Source organism: Bos taurus, chromosome 8, assembly GCF_002263795.3.
Source record: "Bos taurus isolate L1 Dominette 01449 registration number 42190680 breed Hereford chromosome 8, ARS-UCD2.0, whole genome shotgun sequence".
In the NCBI taxonomy this organism is placed as follows: domain Eukaryota; kingdom Metazoa; phylum Chordata; class Mammalia; order Artiodactyla; family Bovidae; genus Bos; species Bos taurus.
This window is the reverse complement of record NC_037335.1, coordinates 102,027,807-102,054,822: the sequence shown is the minus strand read 5'-3', so window position 1 is coordinate 102,054,822 and position 27,016 is coordinate 102,027,807. Positions and strand designations below refer to the sequence as shown.

The 27,016-nt window shown below is 43.8% G+C and overlaps 1 protein-coding gene across 1 annotated transcript in view; it reads right to left on the bottom strand.

The window, feature by feature from the left end:
- SNX30 (sorting nexin family member 30) overlaps positions 1-27,016 on the bottom strand; it is a 104,216-nt gene that overhangs the window by 53,969 nt on the left and 23,231 nt on the right. Inside the window, exon 2 of the mRNA NM_001206738.1 lies at positions 1,141-1,332. Within this exon, the coding sequence (NP_001193667.1) occupies positions 1,141-1,332 (192 nt within the window). The remainder of the gene's footprint in view (positions 1-1,140; positions 1,333-27,016) is intronic.

The following is a 27,016-nucleotide window of genomic DNA, read 5'->3' as shown; positions in this document are numbered from 1 at the left end:
CCAGCAAGGTGGTCACCTTGTCATTCAGCTGTTTAGAGCACAAATGCAAGAAAACCAGGTTTTGCATTTCACTGACTACAGGCTAAAAAATAAGTTGACCCCAGGGTGAAAAATGCCAACAAAGGTAAATATAGTCAAAGTTCTGGTTTTTCTAAGGCTTCCCTGGTGGCTCAGTGGTAAAGAACACACCTGCAATGTAGGAAATGCAGGTTCGATCCCTGGGTCAGGAAGATTCCCCGGAGAAGGAAATGGCAACCCACTCCAGTATTCTTGCCTGGGAAACCCCATGGACAGAGGAGCTTGGCTGGCTACAGTCCATGGGGTCGCAAAGAGTCAGACACGACTTAGCGACTGAACAACAACAAGGGGAAAAAAAAATGAGTAGCTAGAAATGACTCATGGGAATACATGTATCAACCTAGGACCTCCGAGGACATAATACACACTGAAGCACCTGGCGATGCTGCGGAATATTACCAAGTGGCAAAAGAGATGGGGGAAACCATGTCGGCACATGTGCATGTACACCCGCACGAACTTTCAAATGTCAACCAGCGCAGAAAAGACCAGGCAGTTAAACAGTGGCACATGGCAGAAGGTCAATAGATATTAGTTCCCATCCTTTTTTGACATCAAGTCTAATGACACCAGATTAAAATCATGGTCTCATCACAGAACTTCAGGCTGATACAAGGACTCATAAATTTCAAGAGTAAAGAGATTCTGGGACTTCCGTGGCAGTCTAGGAGGCTCAGGTTCAATCCCTGTTTGGGGAACTAAGATCCCACATGTTACACAGTGCAGCCAAAAAAAAAAAAAAAGAGAGAGAGAGAGAGAGAGAAAGTAATGAGATATTAACATGTTAAACACTATCCCCATAGAAAGTAAGTGTCTTACTTTTTATGACTAAATTTGCAAGACTGGAGTCACAATTTCTCCTTCATTTTAAGATAAAAGAAAAAACTTGCATATAACCCTTTTAAATCTGAATATATCCACTCTCTGAAAAAGCTGTACCCATAGCTGTGATAAAGGTGAACAGAGTTGTGCGGACGAGGGAAAAGGAAAGGGCAGGGATCACGGCGGCAGGACGGCTTCTCCAAGCAGTGCACACAGGCGGACGAGGACACAGGGACCTACTTTGGTGGTGATCCTGTACGTGATGTAGGTCTCCATCGTACAGACATGCTTCTTGGGGTCGTCAACCGTGACAAAGAGGTCTCTGGTCTCACCATCCATGTCATCATCAAGCTGAAGTCTGTTGAGAAGGGAAGATGAAGAAGCTGGACTCGCCGTGCCTGCTGGAGTACCACCATTGGGCAAAATGAGATCCTGAGGGAAGAAAAGAATCACCTTACACGTGAGCTGAGACACTCGAGAACACCAGCGAAAGCGGCTGGTGGGGCCAAACCGAGAAACACCTTTAAATACAAAAAAAACTTTCGGAGAATCTGATCCTCTCCTTTCTTAACATTTCTTAAGTGAACAGAGTCTTTTATGACCACAAGAAACACACAACAGGCAGCACTCTCCACCAAATCCTGTTGATTCATCTCCCAGCGCTGCAGGAACCAACAGTTCAGGGACGGAGAACCTAAGAGCCACCTGCATCATCAGACTTGGACAGAGAAGGAACTTCTGAGCATGCCACAGTCTCTCATTTCCCCACTTTCTCAAGACCACCGCTTGGGCCCAGGTGTACATTAAAGGGCCAGAACCCTCTTAAATACCTGACACATTTGAAAACTCAACCAACCATCACAAAGAGATAATTAAACATTACATACCTGGAATAAGTCACACCATTACCTAGTAAGCATGCTTCCCAGAAAACTGAATCTATATCCCGAACAAAGCACCACATCAATTTACAGGAAACACAGAGGAGCGAGGAGCATGTTAAAACAATCTATAAGGACAAGATAAGCAGAGTCTACACTCTGTGACACTAAAGAGAACTAAAGATCCAGTTTTTTCAATAAATAAACTGCAAGGAGAAAAAAGAGAAAGAGATAGAAAGAACACCAATAGATGTAAAGAAATTCAAGAGATCTATCAACAATTGCAATGGGTCCTGATTAAAACATAGGATTAAAACATTTTTGGATACTCAGGAAAACTTTAATATCAAATAATTATTTGATGACATGAAGGAATTATTAGGTGTGGTAATGAAAGTATGATGATTTTACAAAGTCTTCATCTTTTAGTAACATGTAACTATGGTATTCATAGATTAAATGATAGAATGTGTGGTGTTAACATTTGTTTTAAAATAATTAAGGACAGATAGGTGGGTAATCGGAGAAGGCAATGGCAACCCACTCCAGTACTCTTGCCTGGAAAATCCCATGGACGGAGGAGCCTGGTGGGCTGCAGTCCATGGGGTCGCTAGGAGTCAGACACGACTGAGCGACTTCAATTTCACTTTTCACTTTCATGCATTGGAGAAGGAAATGGCAACCCACTCCAGTGTTCTTGCCTGGAGAATCCCAGGGACAGAGGAGCCTAGTGGGCTGCCGTCTGTGGGATCCCACAGAGTCGGACACGACTGAAGTGACTTAGCAGCAGCAGCAGCAGCAGGTGGGTAATGGGCTTCCCTGGTGGCTCAGACAGTAAACAAACTGCAAAGCAGGAGACCCGGTTTCAGTCCCTGAATCAGGAAGATCCCCTGGAGAAGGGAATAGCTATCCACTCCAGAATTCTTTCTTGCCTGGAGAATTCCACAGTCAGAGGAGTCTGGTAGACAACAGGCCATGGGGTCACAAAGAGTCAAGATGCACTAAAGTTGATCATTATTGAAGCTGGTACTTGCAGATTCATTAAAAATTCTCTCCTCTTCCATATTTGTTTAAAATTTTCCACAACAGAAAAGCTTAAAGGAGGTGGGGAGAGCAAATACCAGAAAAGAAAGGGAAGGAAAGGTTAAAAACTTAGGGACTTCTTTCTTCTTAGGTCTCAGCAGGAAGCCACTTGAATCAATTATGTCCCTTTAATATCAAAAAATATGTAGCCTTCCAGTTACCTTTTCTGCTTTTCTTCCAGTTACCTTATGCTACTGCTGCTTTTCTGGTTTTAAGATTTGACAAGAGAACAAAACCCTGTCCTAGCAGATGTGAATGTCACCTTGGAATAATTAGAAGGCAAAGACTAAGGAATATGGCAAGAAATGACATGATACTAAGCAAAGGGCCTGGTCAGGAATGCTGTCTGCATTCCTGGCCTGTGGGGCAGTCGGATCACAGGCTGCGGGTGGGGAGGTGCTTCCCCTGAATGAGGTCTCCTTGTGTGCAGGCTGGATATGACTTAGCCCCCAGAGAAAAGAACATACAGGAAATGAAAAGTCAACCAAGCCATCGTATCCACGAGCTCCAGCTGAACATGGCACATCTGGGAACAGGGTCTGGAACAAGGCGGAGGGAAGCACGGCCTGGGGTCAAGGGCAATGTTACCCAACTCCATGGGTGACGGAAAGTAAATTAAAAAAGCACCTTCCTTTGTCTCCCTGACCACAGATAATTTAATCACATTCTTAACATATGCCATCAAAAATACTTTTGTAATTTCTGAAAGGGTAGCATTTCACAGAAGATACTCAATGGGAATGGACCCCACCCCTCCACTTCCCAGCCAAGGGGCTTGTTAGCTGGGAAGGCAAGCCCCTCAGCAGCTGCTCTTGTGTGGACCACAGAACCTTGATGCAGCAGTATCCTGCAAACTGCTTTCTCAGCACACTGATGCCACGGGGCATGCAGTGTCCCTAACACAGGGTCTAGGGATCCAGGAGAGGACATCTCTGGAGCTCTGAGACAACCATCACATCTTTATCTCTTCTGTAAATATTTAAACGCTGACCTCAGGCAAGACACTCAACTAGGCATTGAGGGGCTCCCCTCTGATTTTTTTTTTTTTTTTTTTTTTTAATCAACTCTAGCTCACTGGGCCTCAGAAAAGCTTCATCACCTACGGCTAAACACTGCACAAAAGAATAAAAGAATTCAAAACCTTCAGTCAGATAAGCCAACATCAGCTCAGACGGCAATGTTCCACAATCTGGCCTGAACTGATCCTGGAACTCACTATGCTATTTCATATTCCTCATCATGGCTTGCACGGCATATACACACCCCTCTTTCTATGCAGGGGGCTCCAAGGATCTCACAGGAATCTGCCCAAATGACCCCCTCTTGGAATTCTTCCTAGATCCATGCCCAGGCAGAACAGCCACTCCCTTCTCAATACCTTAAAGATACATCCATGGAAGCAACTTTCATAGTTTTAATCATTTATTTACATATGTAGCTTTCCCACAAGCACTGTGCAGCCTCTGTAACTGTGCCTTGTTTGTGTGTGTGCGTGATTATCTGTTTGTTTGCAGGTCCCCCCATGACTCCAGCCAGCTCCCCTAACCTTTGTTCTGGGGACCTGAGTCAAAAACCCTCCAGGAAGAGCCCACAAGAAGGTCTAAAAAGTCTTGGATGGAGAGTGGGAACTTCAGTTCTCAAGTCAGTGGGGTTTGGGGAGGACAAGAGCACGTCAACCAGACCCTGTCACATAGCAGATTCTCTCCTTTGAAACTACACGACCAGGAAAAACACCCGTGCCTATCCTACACGTGTTCCCTGGGGTGTTATTTGAGCATATATGCACAGCCAATGAGCGATATGCCCGGAATTTTCTAAAAAGGGAAGCTACGGTCCTCGAGTTCCACAGCACATCTGTGCATAGGGCTTCCACATTCTTATTTCACTGCCCTCTGCGTCAGCCTTGTGAGGTTAGCAAGCAAACACTATCTCTACCAATAAGGAAGCAGACTCGAAAAGTTGAGGACTGTGTTCAAACATATGGAAGCCAGTCATCACTCTGCTGAGTTGAGCCCAGGCTTCTGGGGTCAAGGGTGTGATTGAGCTGAATCCCTTTTGTGTTTCCCAACCCAACACTGTCCCCTGTCTCCATTTTCAGGCCATAAATCCTTTTGGGTAAACATGAAGCATCTGTTTTTAAAACAAATCCAGGAATGCAAGCATTTTCCCTTAGGGTCTGAATACATTATTCCCCAGATAACCCCTCTCAAGATACTGTCCCCATGAGGAACAAATGTAAAGAGAATATATGAAAATCTTCCGAGGAAGGGCAGGGGGTCAGGTGGACACAGTGACCTGATTCCTCTGCCCCTGGAGTCCTCCGGCAGCGTGTCTGCTTCACTGAGACCTAAGCAGGTACTGTGGGAGAGCCGTGCCTTCGCAACTAGCGTAAATTACAGGACGGGAGAAGTGAGACAGCCCCTTGGCTCAACGCAAAAGCCTCCTATTTCCTTGCTGCTATCTTATGGTCAGTCCTCCTTACTGCAGCCAGAATGTGCTCTGAAAAATGTCATTCAAAACATGTCACACACACACATACACACACTGGCTCAAAACTCTCCAAGACTTCCATCCACTCACGTTCAGAATAAAATCCAGATTCCCTCCCATAACCCACCAGGGCCAGCATGATCTTACCACTGTCTCTGACCTCCTCCCAGACATCATCCCCTTCCCCCCAGCTCATCCTGCTCTCCACACTCTGGCCTTGGCTTATCCTGACCTCAGGGCCTTCATGCTTGTAGCTCACTCTGCCTGGACATGGCTCTCCCTGCTCCTGTTGCCACTGGGCTGGCTTTTCTCCTCAAACTGGTTTTTGCTCGAATGACACCCACTCGGAGAGGCATTCTCAGCCCACAAAAATCTAAAAACAGCCCTGCACCCCTCCAGCATTTTCCAGTCCCTTCCCTGGCTTTATTTTCATCGCAGGACTCACCTCTCTCTGAAAATGTACTGTATATTAATTGATCATCTGTCTGACTCCCCACCAGTCCATAAGTTTCACAGGAGCAGAGACATTGTCTTGTCTACTCCTCTGTTCTCTGACACATAGTAGGTACTCAGTAAGTATTTGATGAATGAATGAGTTTGGAAATGATCCAACTCAATCTCTTCCCAATATAACGTACTCAACAAATGCCAGTTGAATGAGAATGAAACAGGCCAACCTAGCCAGATTACCTAGTTTTGAACCCCGGTTCCACTTCCCTGGTGGCTCAGATGGTAAAGCACCTGCCTACAATGCGGGAGACCCGGGTTCGATCCCTGGGTTGGGAAGATCCCCTGGAGAAGGAAATGGCTACCCACTCCAGTATTCTTGCCTGGAAAATACCATGGACGGAGGAGCTTGGTTGGCTACTGTCCATGGGGTCGCAGAGTCGGACACGACTAAGCGACTTCACTATCACTATCATTATGACTTCAGAAAATTCCTAATCTCTCTATGCCCTGATTTCCTCACTTATAAAATGGGCATAATGAGACTGAGTTAACATATGGAGCATCTGGAACAGTACCTGGAACATGGTAGGCTCTACATCACTATTAAAATACACACACACAAAAAAGTCAACTTGTCTGCACATATTCGTGCATACCCTTACAGACTATGGGGCTGGGTTCACAGTAGACAATAAATGCTGCTAAATTAAAATTAAAATTACACCTAGAGTCACAGTCCCTGCCTTAACCACATCTTTGTTAATATTTCACTGTAACAATAGATCTACCTACAGTAGCCCTTGTGAGAGTTACAACTGCAGAGCTGACAAATAAATAAAAACTTCTCATTGCTCCAAATGATCGATTCTTACTATGCAATTTCAGTTATAAGAGAATTTCTTCTCCCGGCTGCCCCTTTTTACTTAGGAAGAGAAATACATAATTAGGCCACACTGGAAACTCCTCTTTTTCAAAGAATTTCAGTTAAAAGATCCAACATCATGGTCAGCCAACCGCAAGACAGGTTATTAAACTAACAGAAGTCACCAGTAAAATTCTATTGCTATATTAAACCCAGGGTTTAGGAAAGAAAGTAGTATGCATTAGGAGCCAACATGGATGTAATGAAAACAAGTCAAGCTAAAACACTGCAGTTTCTCTTTTTGATACCGTTAGAGAAATGTGGGCACCACGATGATCTAGTTTCAGAAGAGCCTGCCAAAGCCTCTCAAGGCACCCTGAACAAGAGAATGGTCAGAGGAACAAGAAGGTGCCTGCTTACACCTTCATGAAGTCAGCTGCCCTGGGTGGGTCCACCACACACAGAGGAGGCAAGATCGCACACTCTGAAAATGCTGGACGCTACGAGATGAGGTGAGCACCTAAAACGAGGAGGAGGCCAGGCTATACTGGACCCAAACAACAGAGGAACCAAGCCAAGTCTTCCTAACTGACTGTCCCTGACCCTGGCTTGCTTTCTTCTAGGGCTTTTTCCCACAGACAGACCACTCAACTGACCTGTCAACTGGTCACTCAACTTAACCTAGAGTCCAAGAAGACAAATGTTACTTTAAGTGCAAACAGGGTATCTGATTACTCACCTGTTCTGGTGAGAGGCAACTAGCGGGCCTGTATTACCTCATTAGACCCAAGAAAACCGAAAAGTTTATCCAGCCTATATTAACTCATCATTCAGGCCCAAGAAAGCTGAAACATGAGGAAAGCAATAGTCCTTAAGAGCAGATAAATGTATACATTTGAAAAAGATTTATCCCATGAAACAGTACACTTTAGTCCACATTTACTCTGTACTCTCATTTAAAAAGAAAAGTCAACAGAAAGTAGAAGAGGGAATAAAAAAATTAAAGCATAAGTTGAAAACAAACAGGGGACCTCCCTGGAGGTCCAGTGATTAGGACTCTGAGCTTCCAAGGCAGAGGGCACAGGTTCAATCCCAGGTCGGGGAACTAAGGCCCTACATGCTGCCTGGCCAAAAAATGGTTGTTGTGTTTTTTTTTTTAATTTTGTAAGTTATAAATGAAACAAAAATTTAATTCTTCTAAAAGATGAATTACATAAACTAAAACTTAGGAAGCCTGATCAATACAGAAAGAGTGAGGGGAAAATGAGCAGGCAACAATGGTTTAAATCTTACCTCTATGTATGATTATAAATTACAAGGGTGTGCTATCAATAGCTATGTTAATAAATCTGTAAGTCTCTATAAATTTGAATGACTTTGCAGGAAAATGTATGGCCAAGAAGAAATTAATTGAGGCAGAAAATCTAAACAAATAAATAACCTCAGAACTATGGTCAGAGAACTTTTACTGAAAGGTGAGCTAGGTCCCAATGGCTTTACAGCTGAGCTCTAATGAGCCTCAAGGAAAAAAGCTCTGTTTTGTTCAAACACTCCAAAACACTTCAAAAAATAAGGAAGGTTTCAAATCATTTTATTACAGGAGTTACCTATGAAAAACTGAAAGTGTTAGTCGCTTAGTCAAGTCCAACTCTGCAACACCATGGACAGTAGCCCACCAGGCTCCTTTATCCATGGGATTCTCCAGGCAAGAACACTGGAGTGGGTAGCCATTCCCTTCTCCAGGGGATCTTCCCAACCCAGGGATTGAACAGGGTCTCCTGAATTGCAGACACATTCTTTACTGTCTGAGCCATCAGAGAATATCTGATATTAAAATAGTAGGACAAAAAAAGGAAATTAGATTAAGTGTAAACTTTGTCAATAAAGTAACAGCAAATGATACATTAAAAGAATTGGTTTTTAAAAGAAAGAAAGAAAAATAATATATCAGGGTCGAGTCAAACATTCTCCAGGAAATCAAAAATTATTTAACATTAAGAAAGTTATAATGCTATGTATTACATTAACTGATCATTGTCAAATATAATAATGTCCACATCTGCCAAAATGTTTTTGTTGGCATCATTCACTGGTAAATATCACTCATTCCATTAAAATCTCTAAGAAAAAAAAGATCCCGAAATATGTTAAAGAGTATATATCAGAAAACATCAGCTCTGAATCTTGAAAACACTGCTCTAAGTGAAAGAAGCCAGACACGAAAGGCCACATGTATAATTCCATTTACATGAAGAAGCCAGACAGGCAAATTAGACAGACAGAAAGCAGACTTTTGGTTGCCAGGGGCTGGAGGCAAGAGGAAATGGGAGTGAACACAATAAATATGAGGTTTCTTTTTTGGGTGACAAAATAATCTAGAATTCAACATTAATGATGGTTGCATAGTGCTGTGAGTACACTAAAAACCACTCAATTGTATAGTTTAAAATGATGAATTTTAGAGTATGTGAATTAGATCTCAGTAATATAGTTTTAAAGAATGAAGCAATATGAAACCCTGAAGGCATGTGTATTAAATTCAGAAACAAGACTCTGATGCCTAATATCACCCCTTTATTCATATCGCTCCGGAGATTTGAGCTGAAGCAACAATGCATGGCAGGGCTCCATGCACTGCAACCATTCAAGCCAGACACGCGCTGCTCTACCACACTTTCTGGCACAAGGCTGGTTTCGTCAAAAATTAATCTAAAATTGTGATACCCATAATAGGGAGAAAATGCATTTAAAGCACTTTAAACTGAGGTAAGGCATTTACTACATGGTTCAGCGACCAAAGGAGAGGACAGAAACCAAACCGTATGGTAGACTGTATTATTGTCCACAGCTATTCCCTCCGTACCTTTAAGAGGATTATATACCCTCACTATTGCCAGTGACTGCCCCCAGGAAGGCTCATCCCCACTCCCTAAGTAACCTGTTTCGGCCAATGGTGCATGAGCAAATGAGACCTACGCCAGATGGGAGCAGACACGTTAGGAGCCACGGCATGTTTCCATCAGCTCTCATGGTCTCTTCCCTCCTCTGCAACGAGCATGTGCCAAACAGGCTGAGCTTTCAGAACGGAGACTTGTGGAAAAGAGCCATAGCAACGGACTCATAGCCACCAACACATAACTTGACCTAGAAATGAATGCTTGCTGCAAACCTCTGTATTTTGGGAGCTGTTCACTACCACAGCAAGGCTAATACATATAATTATAAAAATGTCTATGCAATTTATTTCGTGGCTGAGCTATGCAGCACGAAGGACCTTAGTTACCCGACCAGAGATCAACCCCCGCCCTGCATTGGGAGTTCAGAATCTTAATCACTGGACCACCAGGGAAGTCCCAAAAATGTCTGTGTAATTTTTTTTTTTTAAATCTGGGTAGGAAATAGTGTATAAAGGACATGGAATTTTAAGAGGTACAGTTATTGTTTTTTTTCCCTGCAGAGTTACATAAAATTCATCTTAACCATGTGACCTAAGTCCTAGAACTCTTACTTGCTCATCAGCAGAAGTTCAGTCTTCCTTCCTTTCCACCCCTGCCCTAGAGCCTCATCTCCAATATTCTCCCAGACCTCCAAGGTTGCTTGCACAAGCATCCCCAAGTTCCCACAGCCCAGCAGTCTGTGATTTCTAGGTTAGCATCTTCCCTGAGCAGACTTACATTTTCCCACTTTGGATTCTGAAGCATTACTTATAAGGGAAAGACTCTTCTTTAGACATGGGTTAAGAGATCACTTTTAATTATTTGTAGGTTAATAAAGTCATCTCAAATGAAACTGTTTCCCCAGCTTTTCTATTAGAAAAACTCCCTTCAAGTAAAATCCTCTATTGGCCTGACCCAAAAGACGACCTCCAACAAGATTACAAATGAAGAGCAAGAGCCCACGTCCACATTCTCCAGCTCAGCTTCCAATGTCTACTACCAGCTTTTTCTAAGACTCTTCAGACATTCCTGCGATTCTTGGGAGGAAAGGTTTTTCTCCTACCCTCAGATGAATTTAAACATGATCTCTTTCCATCCTTCTAAAGAGGATATATACTGTTCAACCACATAGTGAAACAGCTAACACACGTTAGTCAAAGTGCTGACAGGGAGCTACGAGGATGTGACACCTGTGTTTAGATGACTCCATCTGGCTGGGCACATGGCCACAAAAACCTCTACCTATGACACAAAAGAATATGGAATACAATGGAGGTCCATGCAAAATGAGGGAGGCACGCAAAGGCTGCTGGGGCAACTCGAGAATAACAAGAAAATCTGCTGAACAGAAAAACAAGATAGTGGGAGAGCTTGGTCTGCACATTCCAGGCTGAAGGAGGAGAGGTATTTCTGCAAGCTTGTCCCTAACTGAATGATACCTAGGACCCACATCACAAAGGTTGTAACTCTGTTGCTGGTCAAGTACATGCATGATGTAGAGGAATGAAAAGGCCAAGCAGACAGCTTTCTGAACACATGAATTAAACCTCAGCCAAAGTACCCAACAAAGAGAACATGACTCTAAAAACCTCTTTGAAAACCTCTTTCCTTTCCACCTTGATGCATTCTGCCAACTGAAAGCTCAGCAGTAAAGGCATTCCTCCCTGACGTTTCTACATCAAAATCATGCAGGGGCGGAAAACCCCTCAGATCATCCAAGTTGTTTGTGTCACTTATAAGAAAGACTCAGAAGTTGCACGTCAGCGGTCACGCAGGCAGTACTGTGAGGACATCAGGTCTTTGCTCTCTCACCTAGTGCTGTGGTACACCACACAACCCAGACACCCCACACAAGAATTAGAGTGAGGCACAGGAACACATAGAGAGCCCCACAAGACCAACTGAGAAAAAGTTACACGACGGGTGGCAATCAACAGAGGAGAAACAACGTTTCATAAAGACCTACTGGGGGCACTTCCCTCCAGGTCCAGAGACTAAGACACCAAGCTTGGGCCTGGGATGGCTCCCTAGTCAGGAGAACTGGATCCCACGAGCTGCAACTAAGATCCAGTGCAGTCAGATAAAATTAAAAAAAAAACCTACTGGGGATATTCAGTCTAAGGGTCTCATTTCTATACTCTCCCAACCCTGCTGCTGCTGCTGCTGCTGCTGCTAAGTCACTTCAGTCGTGTCCGACTCTGTGCGACCCCATAGACGGCGCACTCCATCTACCTCTGGTCTTTCAACAGAAGAGGCAAGGCAGGAAGAAGACCTGGGCTTAGAGTCCAAATGACTGGGCTTGAATTCTGGCTTTGCTCCTCACCAGGCCTGGAGTAAGGTACTCAATCTCTCTGAGCCCCAGTTTCTCCATCTATGACACAGAGGGTGTAAGGATTCAAGGAAACACACAAGTAATGTGCCACCATAATCCCTTACATGTGTTAGTTCTTTCCCACCCTTCACATAACACTCCTTAACTGTACCATTTGTTCACCTCACAAACTGGTCCTAACTGACATGATTTTTGTTACCATCTGACACAGCACTGCACACGTGGAATGCACTCAAGAATGTGAGGTAGTGAGTCAGACGCCTACGGAAAGATAAGGGAAGCATCTTGGTTTTCAGAACAAGGACTGAGACGAAACAATATACTTATATTGTTGAATATCTACTAGGGGATCAAACACTTGTTGATTAATCATCACCTCAGACCAAATCCCTTTCCAAGGACAAAAACCATTTAAGTGAGGAACAGACCAGGGCAAGACTCCACCACCAATTCAAGTGAAGTGGTTACTCTTAAGGCCACGCTTACACCATTCAGCTGTGCTTCAAACAGCCTGCAGCACCGAGCAAGACTAAAAGCGTCTTGCCCTCAAAAATGACCTGAGGCTCACCATTCCTCCATAATCGGGACTCTTTCTCTAGAGTCCAAAGACACCCCATGCCAAAAATAATGTGCAAGATTTTGCACGTGCCCCTGTAAATCTGAATCTTCTTTTGGAGAGAACCTAGCATTTTTAGAGTCCCAAAGGTACCCATGGGGGATAAAGTTAAGCCCTGCTGCTTCTAAACTGTCTCTCTCAATTAAAAAAGGAAGCAGAAGTATATCTGAACTTACATGAGCTCCCTAAATTCAAATCGCTCCTTAGTTGAGTACTGTCACACTCAATGATCTGTGCTCCTTAGCTGAGCACCCTCACGCTCAACGATCTGTGCTCCTTAACTGCGTACTCTCACGTTCAACGATCTGTGACACACAGACCCTGCCTTTAGGGGTAGGGATGCCCTTGAACCTCCATCCAAGCCTAAAACTAACCTGAGGTGAGCATTTGTCAAATCAGAAGGAAATATGTGACTGTACTCAAATAGGTCACAGTTGGTTGATCTATTAGGATTCTTTCCCTAATACGATTCTCTCAATATTAGTCTTGTGGATTAAACACTGTTGTGTTGATTCAGGAATCTGCATCTAACCACAGAGGAGCTAAAAGAGATGGTTTTCTGAGAAATTCTTCAAAGCCTGAGATACGCAATCCCCATGGCATCCTTTTTAGAAGCCTGAAGCGTGCCCACCTCCCACCCAAAAGTACAGATGCATTTCCAGGCTTGAGACCTACCTGGCTACCTGGTTGCTCCAGATCTAATCCCCACACTCCTACTGACATGACTCAAACTGGACCGGGACATGAGGGATCTCTCTTTATTTCCATGAAGAACGGATTTACTGGAAAATAAGAAGGCACTCAACATCCAGCTGATCACAGTCCTAAACAACCAGGAGTGAAAGAAAAAGCCAGAGTAGGGCATTCTACACCAAAACAGCTCAAGAGAGTTTCACAACTAAGTAACCAGACAAGGAAAGTGGTGGAAAGGCAGAAACGAAGGACATGCAAGAAAAGGGCCCCCTGCTTCATACTGGTTGGTCTGGCCCTCTTACGTGGGTGTTCTGAGCTCAGAGGCAGAAATGAGCCCTATAAATATTAATATAAGGATGAGTGGAAGTATTTCAGACTGGGTACAAACGTAGAGGGCAGAAACAGGTAAAAGAAGTCAAGGAATGAATGACAGGAAAAAAAAAATACTGCGACCTTATCTGCCTATGAACTATGAGGATAAAACAAAGTCAGGGACTTCCTTGGTGGTCCAGTGGTTACAAATCCACATGCCAATGCAGGGGACACAGGTTCGAGCCCTGATTCAGGAACAGCCCACATGTGGAGGAGCACCTAAGACCCTGCACCGCAACTCCTGAAGCCCGTGTGCCTAAAGCCCACACTCCAAAAACGAGAGAGGCCGCCACAATGAGAAGCCTGAGCTTGGCAACTAAGAGAGGAGCCCCTGCTCACCACAACTCGAGAGAAGCCTGCAGAGCAACCAAGGCCAGGCACAGCCAAAAATAAATAAATAAAATGACACATAAAAACAAAGTCAGAAAGCGGGCAGCTTCCCTGTGGTGGTGCAGCAGAGGCTGGAGGGTATGCATCCCCGTGGGGAGGTGCGGAGGTTTGTCTTGAAGCCAGTATACAAGAGAGCAAGACACAAGGATTTCTCAAGATGCTTTCATTTACACTTCACACACGACAGAGAAAGATGTCAACTGTCGACAGTAAAGATGCTTATTATTACTCTTCAGTTAAGGTGGTTGTTGTGGGGAGGTGGGGCCTGACAGATCAAGGGAGAGTTAGCTTTCTTCAAAGCCACTTTTAGGTATAGCTGTTGTTTGACAAAATTTAGCTGAAGGATTACCTTCTTACAATAGATATAATTAAATGTTTTCAGCATCTTACTTCAAGGAATCTCTGTGAGATGGCAGAGGGAATGGGACAAAATAATGGCCACTTTCTATTTCTTCTGTAGCCAAAAGAGATGTTTTCCTACACACAGGCGTTTTAAGTAGCCTAATTACCAGGGTACCATCTTCCCTCAAACCACAAATTACAGGATATGGAAAGAAAAAAATCTACTCATTCATGTCTTCATCCAAACAAACATTTATCGAGTTCCCACTGAGTGCCAGGTACTATTCTAGAAGCAGGGGAATTTGAGGAATCAAGTTTCGGGGTGGAGTGCGGGTGTGGCAGGGACCCAGGACAAACAGCAACATGATCTAGTGAGACACATACATGAATAAGGGAACAGCACTGTGCTGGAGTCCAGAGAAAGCGAGAGTAACTGCGCTCCGAGGCCGGCTCCAGAGAGGCACCCTGCCACCCCAGCCCTCCTACCAGCTCTGCGGCAGCAACAAAACCACTTGAATTCACCAATGCTCGCTGGAAAATGGTAAGGCCAACCCATCCAGGTGGCCAGGCAGCATGGAGGATACAGAGAATGCCTGTGAAAGCCCGTGTACACAGCGAAGAGCCACTTGAGGTGGGGCTGAGGCGTCCCCAGTGTGGAGCGCCGCCTCGGCAGGACAGACACAGGCTAAGAGGCAAAGGACACGGCTGGGGTCTGGCCTCGTGGGCTGAGCCAGGGGCAGCGGCTGGAAAGAAGGCCTAGAGGGCCGGTGAGCTCCAAACTCTGAAGGATCTCAAATACCAGGCTTAAGAATTTGTGGTGCACCCTACAGGCAGTAGCTAAGCTTGTAGGGCTTCCCTGTGGCTCAGAGGTTAAAGTGTCTGCCTCCAATGCGAGAGACCCCAGTTCAATCCCTGGGTCAGGAAGGTCCCCTGGAGAAGGAAATGGTAACCCACTCCAGTAGTCTTGCCTGGAGAATCCCATGGACGGAGAAGCCTGGTAGGCTACATACAGTCCATGGGGTCGCAAAGAGTTGGACACGACTGAGCGACTTCACTTTCACTTTCAAGCTTTTAGGCAAGAAAGTAGCAATCATATGTAAGGTTTTCAAAAAGACTTCAGAAAGAAAAAAAACAAACAAACACAGATCAAATAGAGAGGAGAAGAAATAGGAGACGAGAGAGGGATCCTTTGGGGAGCCCTTGTAATTGTCCAGGCACACCTCCCCTGCCCTGCCCCTGGTGGTACCTGAGTCAGGTGGAAGATGCCAGAGAAGAAAGGACAGGTGAGAAGAGTCGCCAACAATAATGTCGGGTGGCGTGGGAGACTCTGATGAATGTCTCCTTGGCAGGAAAACAAACAAACAAACAAACAGAGTCTGGCCACACTAGAGGGATCATGTTTCAAACATAGGTGAATTACAGAGGATTCGAAATTCCTGAAGTTCCAGCAAAACTGAGTAAGCAGAAGGTCAACAGCCCTGTGTGCTGTGGTTAAATCCATGAAGCCTATCCCTGGGACAAGCGGGCAAATCCTGCCAGAGTGACTGAGCTCGGCAAGGCTTACAGCAAGTGGCCAGGGACCTGCCACTCTGACCCGGGGGTGGGGAGCCGCCTCCATCCAGCAGACTCCACCCACTCACCTTCCATCACCTGCTGCCGGCATATCTGTCTCAGGTCATTTTTTCTCTGTCACAGCCAGCACACTCACTCAGGAACTCACGGGGGGAATCTCACATCAGAATCCACTTAAGGCCACGTGAGACTGTCAGCACCGCCTGGTTCCAGCACCTGGCTAGAGGGTTCTGGCTGTCACCTGAACCCACCTTTGGCAGAGAGCCAGCTGAGTGCCCTGGGAGCCTGGGCTATAAAGCGACTCAAAACAAAACAAAATGCCCAAACCGAAAGCAAACCCTTGGGGCTGAGAAAGATCACAGGACTTGGAGACAAAAATCCATACATACACACACCTCTAAGTCAAGGAAAAACAAATCAAATATTTTAAGCTCATACTCTCTGCTGAGCACCGTGCAAGCTTGACTTGGTACGTCTCAACACTCAAAATAATACAGGGGTGGGATGGGGGGAGGTGAGCTTGATTATGCATGTTCCTACTAAGAGAACAGGTCCAGGGAAGGTTGACGATGGGCCTAAGGTCACTCTGCCAGTACAAAGCAGAATGCACAACTGAAGCCCAGCCCCAAGAGACCAGAGCAGAGGCTATGGCTGTCGCGCACTGGCCCCTGGTCACGGCTCTCTCTGAACAAGGACCTACCCAACAAGAGACCCAGCACCACCGCGCTCACCTCGGAACCTGCAGCACAGCCTGGTCATGAGCAATCCTTCACGTGTGTTCCTTCAAACCAGTAAATTCCCAATCCACCAGTGCCAGAGACCTTGCCTCTCAAAGGATGTTTTAAGAGCCAGCCAGCTCCAGAGAAGATCCAACATAAGGGACCAGAGACCATTAACCAACAGCTCCATGTGGCCAGCCATGATCCCCCACAGGCTCCAGAAGAAACAAGCCAGGGCCATCACAGGGTGTGCAGGCAGAAATAAACCTGCGAGGCCAGCCACCACTGTGCACGGGCACATCTGGCTTGAACCCTTAGTGTTAATGCAGAAGGCGAGGGCTTCTCATCCCCAGAGAAATCCTGGGTAGAAAATACTCTGCCAAAGTAGCCTAATGATTAATCCCATCAATATCTAAATTGATGGAACAGATCTGAGTTTTTAGTATATGATAACTATGGAATTTCAAATAGTGAGGAAAGAACAGATTAGTCAATAAATGCTGATGAAGAATTTGGTTAACCAACCAGGAAACAATTAAGTCATACCCTTACAGCAAGTGCAAAAATAAATATCACGTCATATACCAAATTAAATGAAATACATTGACCATACCTCAAATTGTTTAAAAAAGAATGAAACGCGAGATTAAAAAATAACCAGATGATGTTTTATATCAGAGGCTGGCAAGCTTTTCTGGTAAAGGACCAGACAGTAAATATTTCCATCTTTTCGGGTCACACAGTCTCGGCTGCAGCAAGTCAAGTCTGCCGTTGGGGTACAGAAGTAGTCGTACACAGTACGTGGACAAATAGGTGCGGCTACATTCCAGTAAAACTTCAGTTATGGACACAGAAGGCTGAATTTCACTAATTTTCTTATGTCATGAAATATAAATTTTTTTCAGTCATTTAAAAATGCCATTCAAAATCTCTTAGGACTGAAGGTGTCATGGAGGACGGGGTGGGCGTGGTTATTAAAGGACAGCAGGAGGGAGCCCTGCTCAGTGTGGGGAGAGCCGGCGTGTTGACTGTGGTGGTCCTGGTTACAGAAATCTACACACGTGATAGAACTGCACAAACAACGGGCACGCGTGTACTCACAAAGGAGCGCTTGTGAAACGGGCGAAATCTGGACGAGTTCTGTGGATTGTACTAATGTCAGTGTGCTGGTACTGTTAAGCAAGAAGTTAGCTTTGGAGGAAAGTAGATGAAGAGCACCTGGAATCTTCTTATACACATTTTTGGTGAATCTATAATTGACTGTGAATTATAATTATTTCAAAATAGAAAGTTAACAACAACAATTCTTTACTCATGAGTTATATATATTTAAAAAAAAAACAAGGTAGCTGGCCAGAGTTAGCTTCTTGGATTTCATTTGCTGTTTCCTAATTTAGATGAAGTAATGCTAATTTAGTAAAGTAATGCTCAAAATTCTCCAAGCCAGGCTTCAGCAGGAAGCCTGAACTTCCAGATGTTCCAGCTGGTTTTAGAAAAGGCAGAGGAACCAGAGATCAAATTGCCAACATCTGCTGGATCACTGAAAAAGCAAGAGAGTTCCAGAAAAACATCTATTTCTGCTTTATTGACTATGCCAAAGCCTTTGACTGTGTGGATCACAATAAACTGTGGAAAATTCTGAAAGAGTTGGGAATACCAGACCACCTGACCGGCCTCTTGAGAAACCTATATGCAGGTCAGAAAGCAACAGTTAGAACTGGACATGGAACAGACTGGTTCCAAATAGGAAAAGGAGTATGTCAAGGCTGTATATTGTCACCCTGCTTATTTAACTTCTATGCAGAGTACATCATGAGAAACGCTGGGCTGGAAGAAGCACAAGCTGGAATCAAGACTGCCGGGAGAAATATCAATTACCTCAGATATGGAGATGACACCACCCTTATGGCAGAAAGCGAAGAACTAAAGGGCCTCTTGATGAAAGTGAAAGAGGAGAGTGAAAAAGTTGGCTTAAAGCTCAACATTCAGAAAACGAAGATCATGGCATCTGGTCCCATCACTTCATGGGAAATAGATGGGGAAACAGTGTCAGACTTTATTTTGGGGGGCTCCAAAATCACTGCAGATGGTGACTGCAGCCATGAAATTAAAAGACACTTACTCCTTGGAAGGAAAGTTATGACCAACCTAGATAGCATATTGAAAAGTAGAGACATTACTTTGCCAACAAAGGTCTGTCTAGTCAAGGCTATGGTTTTTCCTGTGGTCATGTATGGATGTGAGAGTTGGACTGTGAAGAAAGCTGAGTGCCGAAGAATTGATGCTTTTGAACTGTGGTGTTGGAGAAGACTCTTGAGAGTCCCTCCTCTGCAGCCACACCTGCTGCTAAGTCACTTCAGTCGCGTCCAATTCTGTGTGACCCCATTGACAGCAGCCCCATCCCTGGGATTCTCCAGGCAAGAACACTGGAGTGGGTTGCCATTTCCTCCAATGCATGAAAGTGAAAAGTGAAAGTGAAGTCACTCAGTCGTGTCCAACTCTTCAAGAACCCATGGACTGCAGCCCACCAGGCTCCTCCGTCCATGGGATTTGTCAGGCAAGAGTACCACAGTGGGGTGCCATTGCCTTGTCACCAATACCTCTCTCAAGAACAAAGACGCAGGAGGCATGACCCACATGTATCTGTCTCCAGTGACCCATGCTTTTCCTCTGTCAGCTGAGACTAACAGCAGATGGTAATATTTATACCCAGTGAGTTTCGTCTTCCTATGAAATTCAAGCCCAGGAAAGCAGACAGTCCTCAAAATCACCCAACGAAGCAAAGGACACAAACGACAGTCAGCCAAACGGTGTACTAAAACTCAGAGTAAGGAGCAAGTTGTTTTACACACGGTGGTGTTACTACAACAAGGGAGGAGTCTGTGTAAAGCAGGCAGGAAACCCATTCTTTTGGTGTAAAGATAATAGCTTCCAAAAGTGCAAGTAAAAGGCCCAGAGATCTCCTTCCAGCTGCTATCAGCAAATCCACACATCAAGTGTTCAGGACTCTAGAGTGATTTCCTTTTCCTTAGGCTGTGCCAAACAGGTCCCGTGCTTTCTTTTTTTTTTTTTTTAACTGTGGCAAAATACACATAACATGAAACTTAACCATCTTTGTCATTTTTAAGTGTACAGTTCAACAGTGTTAAGTACATTCATACTGTTGTGCAATTGATCTCTAGAACTCTTTTCATAACCTTCACCTACCTAATGTCCCTGTGTGCTTTAAAACTCAGCTCCAGAGATATTCCTGCTAAGATGCCACCTTTCTTAACAGAGCCCCCCATCCGCACCAGCACTTGCCCAGTTTGGGTCAGATATCTCCCACACTGCTATCATGCCTGTGCCTACCGTTCTCAAAACACATTATCACCTGTGCTGTGACTGCCTGTTTATCCACCTGCCTCTGTCCCAGAAGGTCTGAGGATCTATGGTCCTGGGATTGGTTATCTTTGTGTTTGGGTCAGTTCATGTATTTTAAAGGACAGACATAATGGTATCTCCCATCCCACATGTTTACCTGCAGTGTGCCCTGGCCGTGTCCCCATCAAGACATGGAGGCTATCAACCCACCCTAATGAATCCGCGCAGGCCCCATGTATGCTTTGAACAAAAGAATATGGCGGAAGTGATGCTGTGCTGATTCTGGGCACAGTCCTCACATGGCCCAGGAACTTCCATTTCCGATCTCTTGGGATGCTCATTTTTGGGACACATCCCCAGGAAGCCAGCCAGCCTGCCTGGAGCAGTCCAAGCCACATGAAAATGTCACTTGAGTTAACTGCCAGCCACGAGCCAACTCAGGCACCCAACTCAAGCAAGCCTTCAGATGACCACACGAGAGACACCAAGCAAGAACCATGTAGCTGAGTCCAGGGAACGCATGGAGCCACAAGGCATAAGAATAAACATATTTTGGGACTTCCCTGGTGGTCCAACGGCTAAGACTCCTTGTTTCCAACACAGGAGGGCCAGGTTCGACTCCTGGTCAGAGACGTAGATCCTGCATGCTGCAACAAAGACCTTGCATGTTGCAGTGAGAAGTGAAGCTCCCACATGCTGCAACTAGGGCCTGGTGCAGCCAAATAAACACATAATTTTGTTAATGTGTCTTTTAACCTGCCTCATTTGGGGTGGTCTGCTAAGCGCAGTGCGTAACCAAAACGCCATCCACCTGGTACACAGCGGGCACAAAGTGAAGGAACAATTGAATCAGCTCTGATATAACATGCAGCCCAGAGCACTCAATTTAACAGCTGCTGCTGCTGCTACTAGGAGAAGGCAACGGCACCCCACTCCAGTACTCTTGCCTAGAAACTCCCATGGACGGAGGAGCCTGGTAGGCTGCAGTCCATGGGGTTGCAAAGAGTCAGACACAACTGAGCGACTTCACTTTCACGTTTCACTTTCATGCATTGGAGAAGGAAATGGCAACCCACTCCAATGTTCTTGCCTGGAGAATCCCAGGGACGGAGGAGCCTGGTGGGCTGCTGTCTATGGGGTCGCACAGAGTCGGACACAACTGAAGGGACTTAGCAGCAGCAGAAGCTGCTGCTGCTACTGATTTTATGTGGAAGGGGAACAAAGAGAAACGGTAAAAGAGGCAGGTACATTCCTGCCAGTGAAAAATAACAAAATCCACTATGTCCACGGTGGGTATGAGCTGAGCCCTGGGCTTGACTCTTGCATTCCATCAAATTCCACAGAAATGACAAATGAAATACAAAATTAAGAATAAATCTGTTTTCAAAATCTGGAAAATGGGGATGGATGCCATCATTCAAAAAAAAATTTGCAGTATTTCTGGAAAAGGTGTGAAAAGACAGGATCAAATTTATATAAAAATCAAATTTAGCCAGAGTTGAGAGATCACAATCTAACTGGACCACAGTGGGAAATGCTGGATATGGGAATGGTCTGAGAAAACCCCAAATTCAGAAGTGAGTAAGAACAGAGCAGGCACTGAGTTGGCAGGTGGGGTAAGGAAAAGGGAGTGGAGTGCTGAGTTTCTAATGCAACTTGAAGAGAAGAGGAAGGGGGACTTCCCTGATGGCTCAGTGGTAAAGACTGTGCCTGCCAATGCAGTAGACAGGCGTTTGATCCCTGGTCTGAGAAAATCCCTTACGCCGCAGAGCAACTGAGCCCATGCACCACAACTATTAAGCCTGTGCTCTAGAGCCTGGGAACCACAGCTACCGAAAATCTCTCACTCCAGTGCCCAGGCTCCCCAGCAAGAGAAGCCACCGCAATGAGAAGCCAGTGCACCTCAACTAGAGAGCAGTCCCTGACTGTGGCAACTAGAGAAAAGCCTGCACAGCAATGAAGACCCAGCAAAAACAAAAAACAAAAGAAAGAAAAGAGGAAGGGTATTTTTGGATCAACTGTGAAGTTCTCCATCTGCAGGGCAACTCTCTCCCCACTTCCTCAATTAAGAAGGGTCCACCCAGCCTATTGTCCTGTTATCTGCCACCCACCCCGACAGGAAGCCTGCCCAAGAGCAAAGCCACGGAGCTCTTCTCCATCCTCTTCTTGTCGAGTGGCATCCCATCCCAACCCAACCACTACAGTCAGGCAGAGGCTGACTACACGGTCTCTGTGTATCGCTTATGGCCATGCTGCTGCTGCTGCTAAGTCGCTTCAGTCGTGTCCAACTCTGTGTGACCCCATAGACGGCAGCCCACCAGGCTCCTCCATCCCTGGGATTCTCCAGGCAAGAATAACTAGAGTGGGTTGCCATTTCCTTCTCCAATCCATGCACGCATGCTAAGTCGCTTCAGTCGTGTCCGACTCTGTGACCCCATGGACAGAAACCCACCAGGCTCCTCTGTCCACAGGATTTTCCAGGCAAGAATACTGGCGTGGGTAGCCATTTCCTTCTCCAGCTTATGGTCATATATGCATATATGGCCTATGTTTGTATGCAAACATAGGTATGACATGGCCAAACAAATGCATGCCCCAGAGGAGGCCCAAGACCAAATCTCAGTACTTGGGACAACAGCATGTACCTCTCCAAGAAGGGAGAAGCAGCCAAACCCCAGGTGCAGACCAGAAGGTCCACGCACCTCCATCTAAAGGTGGTCAGCTCTTGCCCGACGCCAGGATCATCATTGTGGACACCACATTGTGAGAGCACGTCTAGAAACATGATTGCTAAAACAAGTTAGCTTCAATTTAAACAGAAAAGTAGAAATAGTGGAGTGGAATGAAATTAAAAATAAATCCATCATTCAGAAGATCAAATCAATGAATCTTCCCAACATAAAGAATGAAAATATAACCTGATAAAATCAGCCCAGAAAGAGTGGAGCCTCGAAAAGTACAGACTAAAATCCAAACAGCCACAAGTCTTTTCTTCTAAAAAAGAGAATGAAAAATAAAAAGGATGTAGACAAAGCAGAAAGGCTTTACAGTAGAAATACCTAAGAAAAACAGACACCTAAATACAAGCAGGCCGCTAAACTTCTCAATTGAAGAAGAAAACCCTAGGCATACATGGAAGATCGGGTAAAGAAGAAAAAGGCACTGGCACAGACTTCTCGCCTGGGACTCTAAGTTCTGAACTGAGACCAAGGAATACTATGCAGTCATTAACAGAAAAGGCAGGGAGGGGAGGGAGGAACAGACTTATGCACCATATGGAAGGGTCTCTGAGATCTGTAACAGTGTACAGCAAGGCACAAGACTCTGTGTACAGTATGCTGCCGTTTGACTTTCAAAAGGATTACATGTGTGTACTTTCACATTCGTGCATAACATCTGCCTCTAGGAAGTTTCTCCAGAAACTGGTAAAGCTGGTTGCTTCTGGGGAGGGAATCCTGCTGCCAGAGGAAGGGAAATGATGGGGCCTGGGCAAAGGGGACACTTTTCACCAGATAAAATTTTGTCTCTTCTGGATTTTGTGCCATGGCAATGCACTGGCTATACCACACACCAAAAATTTTCAGTCGTGCTCACTCTTTCCTCCCCTTCTCACATACATAGTCAAATTTAAAAAGGCAAGCTATAGAATGGGAGAAAATACAATACACATATCTGATGAGCACCTGTATCTAGAATATATCAAAAACTCTTAAAAAGAATATATGTGAGATACATATATATATATATATACACACACACAATGAAATGTTATTCAGCCTTAAAACAGAAAATTCTGCCATTTGCAATGACATGAAGGAACATGGAGAATATTATCAGTATTATGCGAAGTGAAATAAGTGGGTCACAAAAGGACAATGCTGCATGACCCCACTGATCTGAGGAATCTGAAATAGTCCATTTCATAGCTGCTAAGAGTAGAATGGTGACTACCATTCTCCTGGGAATGGGAAATGGGCTGGGGAACAGGAAGAAACGTTTCCATTATGCAAGATGGAAAGTACTAGAGATCTAATGTACAGCATAGCATCCATAGTTAACAGTGGTGAGGCTTCCCTGGTTAACACTCTGCACTTCACTACAGGGGGTGTGGGTTCCATCCTTGGTCAGGGAAATTCTGCATGCAGTGAGGTGTGGCCAAAGAAAAAACTTAAAAAGAAAAAAAACAATACTGTATTGTACACTTTAAAATTTGCTAAGAAGGTAGATCTTATTACAAATAACAATATTAGTAATAGCAATATAAAGAGGGTAGGAGGAAACTTTGGGACATGATGGACATGCTTATGGCATAGACTATAGTGACAATTTAAGCAGAAACATACTTATCTCCAAACTCAAATTATATACATTAAACATATACAGCTTTCTGTATGTCAACCATACCTCAATAAAGTGATTTTTTAAAAAAGAAGAATATGTAACTCGTTCAACATATATAGTATATTCAATATATAGATACAGTATATATATTATATTCAAAATATAAATAGATATGTATATATCTCAATAAGAAAAACAACTCAATAAATACAGGCAAAAGATGTGAAGATACTTCGAAAACGTATACAAATGATCAATTAGCATTTGAAAAGAGGTTAAACATCGTTAGTAACCACATAAAAAAACTAAAGTCACAATGAGACACTCCTACGCATCCACTAGAATCGATCAAACCACACCAAGCCTCAGCAAAGACGTGGAGCTGCTGGGACTCTGGGACACAGCAACTCTACTGTGAGGTACTTACCCAAGAGAAACGAAAACCTGTCAACTGAAGACATGGACGCGAATGTTCACAGCAGCTGTATGTGTGTCCGAGAATGTGTCCCTTCCCTCTAAGTCACACAGCTCACTGACACAGAACTGCTCACACCATGACTTTATAATCCTTCATTATTTGTGCAAGGTCAGGAACGTCTACTCTTTCATGTATGATTTTAGTACTTTGAATCGTCTCTTTTTCTAGGTCAATTCCAGCTAAACGCTGCCAATTCTGTTGACTGTTTTCAAAGAATGAAATTTTGGTCCTATTAATTTTCTCTATTGTTTTCCTATTCTCTATTCCATTAATTTCCACTCTAATCTTAATTTCTTCCTTCTGTTTGCTTTAAAGGTCAGTTTGCTCTCCTTTCTTCAGTGTAGTAGCTTAATTTGTAATAGCCCAAAGCTCAAAACAACCTACATATTCATTAATGAGTGAACAGAGAAACAGATAGTGATTATATTCATTCAATGAATGAATGAATATACTCAATAATTTTTTTAAAAAAGAACTATAGATAGAGCAACAATATAAAGTCATCATGTTGAAAGAAACTAGAGAATAAGAGTATATATTTTATGATTCCAATTATACAAAATTCTAGAAAGTGCAAACTGACATAGTGACAGAAAGCAGATCAGTGGCTAACTAGGCCAAAGGTGGGGGAAAATATGAACGACAGAAGTGCATGGAAACCGCTGGAGGGGATGCTCTGTATCTGGATTGTGACAGTAGCTCCACAGGTATATATGCAAGAGTCAAAACTAATTGAATCACACACTTATTTTATATAAATTACACCCCAAGAAGTTACTTCTTAACAATGCTTTAAATTTATGTTTTTAAAGTGGAAAAGAAGGCAGTGGGGCAGTCTCTATATACGTCTCAAGAGGAAATACTCAGCCAAATTACCATTCAGACAAGAAAAGAATAATATATACCACTCAGCTGTTGTTATAGAATATATATCATCCAGGGTGGTTGTGTTTTTTTTCCTTAAGTTACTCTCAGACATAAAATATAGTATACTGAAAAACAGACAAAAATTTGTTTGAGAAAGAAAACATTAGTTTAAGGGAGAGCTGATGCTACTGTGAAATTTGACTCAACTGTTAAAAAGAATTCATAAAATATTTATGATAAAAACTCTCCAGAAAGCAGGAATAGAAGGAACATACCTCAACATAATAAAAGCTATATATGACAAACCCACAGCAAACATTATCCTCAATGGTGAAAAATTGAAAGCATTTCCTCTAAAGACAGGAACAAGACAAGGGTGCCCACTTTCACCATTACTATTCAACATAGTTTTGGAAGTTTTGGCCACAGCAATCAGAGCAGAAAAAGAAATAAAAGGAATCCAGATTGGAAAAGAAGAAGTAAAACTCTCACTGTTTGCAGATGACATGATCCTCTACATAGAAAACCCTAAAGACTCCACCAGAAAATTACTAGAACTAATCAATGACTATAGTAAAGTTGCAGGATATAAAATCAACACACAGAAATCCCTTGCATTCCTATACACTAATAATGAGAAAACAGAAAGAGAAGGAAACAATTCCATTCACCATTGCAACGGAAAGAATAAAATACTTAGGAATATATCTACCTAAAGAAACTAAAGACATATACATAGAAAACTATAAAACACTAGTGAAAGAAATCAAAGAGGACACTAATAGATGGAGAAATATACCATGTTTATGGATTGGAAGAATAAATATAGTGAAAATGAGTATACTACCCAAAGCAATTTATAGATTCAATGCAATCCCTATCAAGCTACCAACGGTATTCTTCACAGAGCTAGAACAAATAATTTCACAATTTGTATGGAAATACAAAAAACCTCGAATAGCCAAAGTGATCTTGAGAAAGAAGAAAGGAACTGGAGGAATCAACCTACCTGACTTCAGGCTCTACTACAAAGCCACAATTATCAAGACAGTATGGTATTGGCACGAAGACAGAAATATAGATCAATGGAACAAAACAGAAAGCCCAGAGATAAATCCACGCACATATGGACACCTTATCTTTGACAAAGGAGGCAAGAATATACAATGGATTAAAGACAATCTCTTTAACAAGTGGTGCTGGGAAATCTGGTCAACCACTTGTAAAAGAATGAAACTAGAACACTTTCTAACACCATACACAAAAATAAACTCAAAATGGATTAAAGATCTCAACGTAAGACCAGAAACTATAAAACTCCTAGAGGAG